Source organism: Myotis daubentonii, chromosome X (assembly GCF_963259705.1).
Source record: "Myotis daubentonii chromosome X, mMyoDau2.1, whole genome shotgun sequence".
NCBI classification, from domain to species: Eukaryota; Metazoa; Chordata; class Mammalia; order Chiroptera; family Vespertilionidae; genus Myotis; species Myotis daubentonii.
In genome coordinates, this window is record NC_081861.1 from 14,604,349 (window position 1) to 14,606,941 (window position 2,593).

Sequence of the window (2,593 nt, forward strand, 5' to 3'; positions counted from 1 at the left end):
AAGAGCAAATCTCTTACTCTTGAGCTGGACATGTAGATATATAATGTGATCAATGTCATTTACAAACTTACATGCTAAAAGTTTATGAAACCTTCTATGAAAAGGGACATTCGAAAATTTCCCTAAAAATCGCAAAATAATAAATCATACATTTCTCAATCATAATAGGAGCCCAAACCTTTCCCTGGGCCTCACTATTAGTTTCTTCTCAAGCATTGAGTTGAAAATTGGATGCACTTCATGCCCAGCAAAAGAAGTTAATGCTCATGGGCCTGAAAAGTGCCTGGATTCAACTCTGGCTCAGGCATAGTGGTTGTCATTGTACTCAGGCCCTTCAAGCAGTGATGAAAGGGAATAGGGATCCCTGTCATTAACCCCGAGCACAAACTGGAGGGTTTTCATCATGGTAGTCTCTGCATGTGCTCGGGGACCCCACAGGAACTCATAGCATGCAGGATCACTATTGGGCACCTGGCGGTACAGCAGGTACTGTTCCTGGACCCAAATTTTGGTGATGAGCTCCCTGGGCTCCCCATAGAGCCAATGCTCCTTCCCATCATACACCCCTACAACATTCAGTGCTTCCCACACTTTTTCCTCAGGGGCACAATCACCCTCTGAGGCGATCACCCACAGAACTGTGACCAGGAGGCCTGTGTTGGGATATCTGTGCCCATCGCTCACCATCCCATCATAGCTGAGCCCCAAGGCAGTGGCCAGGACATAGTTGTGAGTACTGGGGTCCATTTCTTCCACCACAATACCAAAACCCAACTGGATGCATTCAGTGGCTGCACTGAAGAGCTCAGGAAAGTGGTCCTGGTGCTCTTTGATGACACTACTCAGCATTTCTGCCTTTGTGGTCGGCTCCTTTGCACGATACTTAAGGAGTAGAAACTCCACCATTTCTATCATCTTCAAATGCAGTGCTTTGTGGAGCAAGGAATCGGCATCTTCATCAGGGCCTCCCTCAGTGTTTGGACCCTCCTCATCTTGGCTGCTGGAGCTCTCATCTTCAGCGTGTCTCCATGGAAAGGCTTCCATGGCATGGGGGGAGGCACCCTGAAGACTCTGGGGAGGACTTGGTGTCTCAGCAGCAGACACCTCCTCTAGGCTGTCTATAAACAGGACTGAGGGGGAGGAGGCCCGAGAGGAGTAGAGAGACAGGGCCTCCTCCTCATCCTCCACCTCCTCCTCCTGCATAGCCCAGAACAGTTCCTCTACCAACATGTCAGGGATCTCCATTGGGTCCTCATGGTCTTCCTCAGGCTTCCACGGCTCACTCATATGATGACCAGGCATGATGAGTCATGCTCGAGCAGTGACCGAGTGTGGGCAGAAGATGGGCGAGGAGGACCCACGGGCCTGGGGGAAGGGGAGTATGAGAGGCATGAGCTGAGAAACACACCCTAGGTGGCTCTGACAAAGGTGACTTCCAGGTCTCCCCTTTAGGGGTGTACATGGGCCTCACAGGTCTCACTCCTGATCAGCCTGCCCACTAAGATCCTGAAGAAGGAAGTGACATGACTGCTCAGGGTATAGAAGGCACAGCACAGGGTTCTATAGCTGAAGGTGGGGTGTGGACGTGTCAGGCAATGTGGTGTCCCCTCTGACAGTGGTGGGGAGCCCATGGGGACATATTCATGGTCGGAACCTCACCTTAATTCCTCGCACTTCCTGGCTTCCTGCTGCTCTGTGACCTGAAAATATGTAGAAAACCAAGGCCTTCACCTCCTTCTATCAGGGGGCTCTGCTGGAGGGAAAAACGGAGCACCTCAGGATGCACATGGCAATCACAGTCCTGGAACCCCAATGTTGACAGGAGGGGCAGCAGGACTCTGTGAGGTCCCCTCTGTTGTGGGTGGGAGGTTCCTCCTTGCACATGTAGGATCCTCACCTTTCCCTTGCCTGGGCCTGGCCCCTCACTGCCTTCTGCTGGCCTGAGGTCAAACTCTCAGAACAAGACCACACACACCTAACACTTGAGGGAAGAAAATGAGGGGGTTCCTCTCCCGGAGGATCAAGAAGGGGTGACTGAAGATTTGGGTCCATCTACCCTGGGTTAAGGCTCTGATCCCTTCTCACCATGACGCACTGCAGGGTTTCAGACCACTCTTTCTGCTGACTGAGCCCAATCTACTTAGACTTAGGCTTCACCTCCCTGAGGTACAGGAGTAGGAAGTGAGCTGAGCTAATCCAGGCACTATTCCGAGTTTCCCCATTGCTGACAGAGGAGGCAGGGTAGGTCTGGGTTCCCATGTGCTCTGCTTCCCCTCAGTGCTCACCTTGATTCTTGGCAGGAACTGGGACTCGTCTCTCTGTTGACAAAATTTGGATCCTGGGGATGATACAACATATGGTCTCACACCAAGGTCCTCACCTTGCTGATAGCTCTGTGACAAAAGTGATCAGGAGCTCCAACTGCCACCACCCCTGTGCAGGTTCCCACACAACTGACACCAGGGCCAGGGCCCATCCATTCCGGGAAGAGTTCGTGCGTAATCTGGCCTCAGGATACTTGCCTTTCTTCCAGGCCTGGCCTGGGTCTGAATCCAGCTGACCTGATTTCACCCTGAATAACTGTCCTCAGTGA

General features: G+C 52.0%; 1 protein-coding gene across 1 annotated transcript; it reads right to left on the reverse strand.

Annotated features, from left to right (window-relative positions):
* Positions 1-300: 300 nt before the first annotated feature.
* Positions 301-1,302, reverse strand: LOC132223397 (melanoma-associated antigen 1-like). Its single transcript, XM_059678620.1, has one exon. It carries the CDS (start codon positions 1,300-1,302, stop codon positions 301-303), a length of 1,002 nt encoding a protein of 333 aa, XP_059534603.1.
* Between the last annotated feature and the right edge of the window lie 1,291 nt (positions 1,303-2,593).

What these genes read in the sequence shown, in the direction of transcription:
- LOC132223397 (XM_059678620.1), bottom strand. Translation starts at nt 1,302, where the DNA reads ATGCCTGGTCATCATATGAGTGAGCCGTGGAAGCCTGAGGAAGACCAT.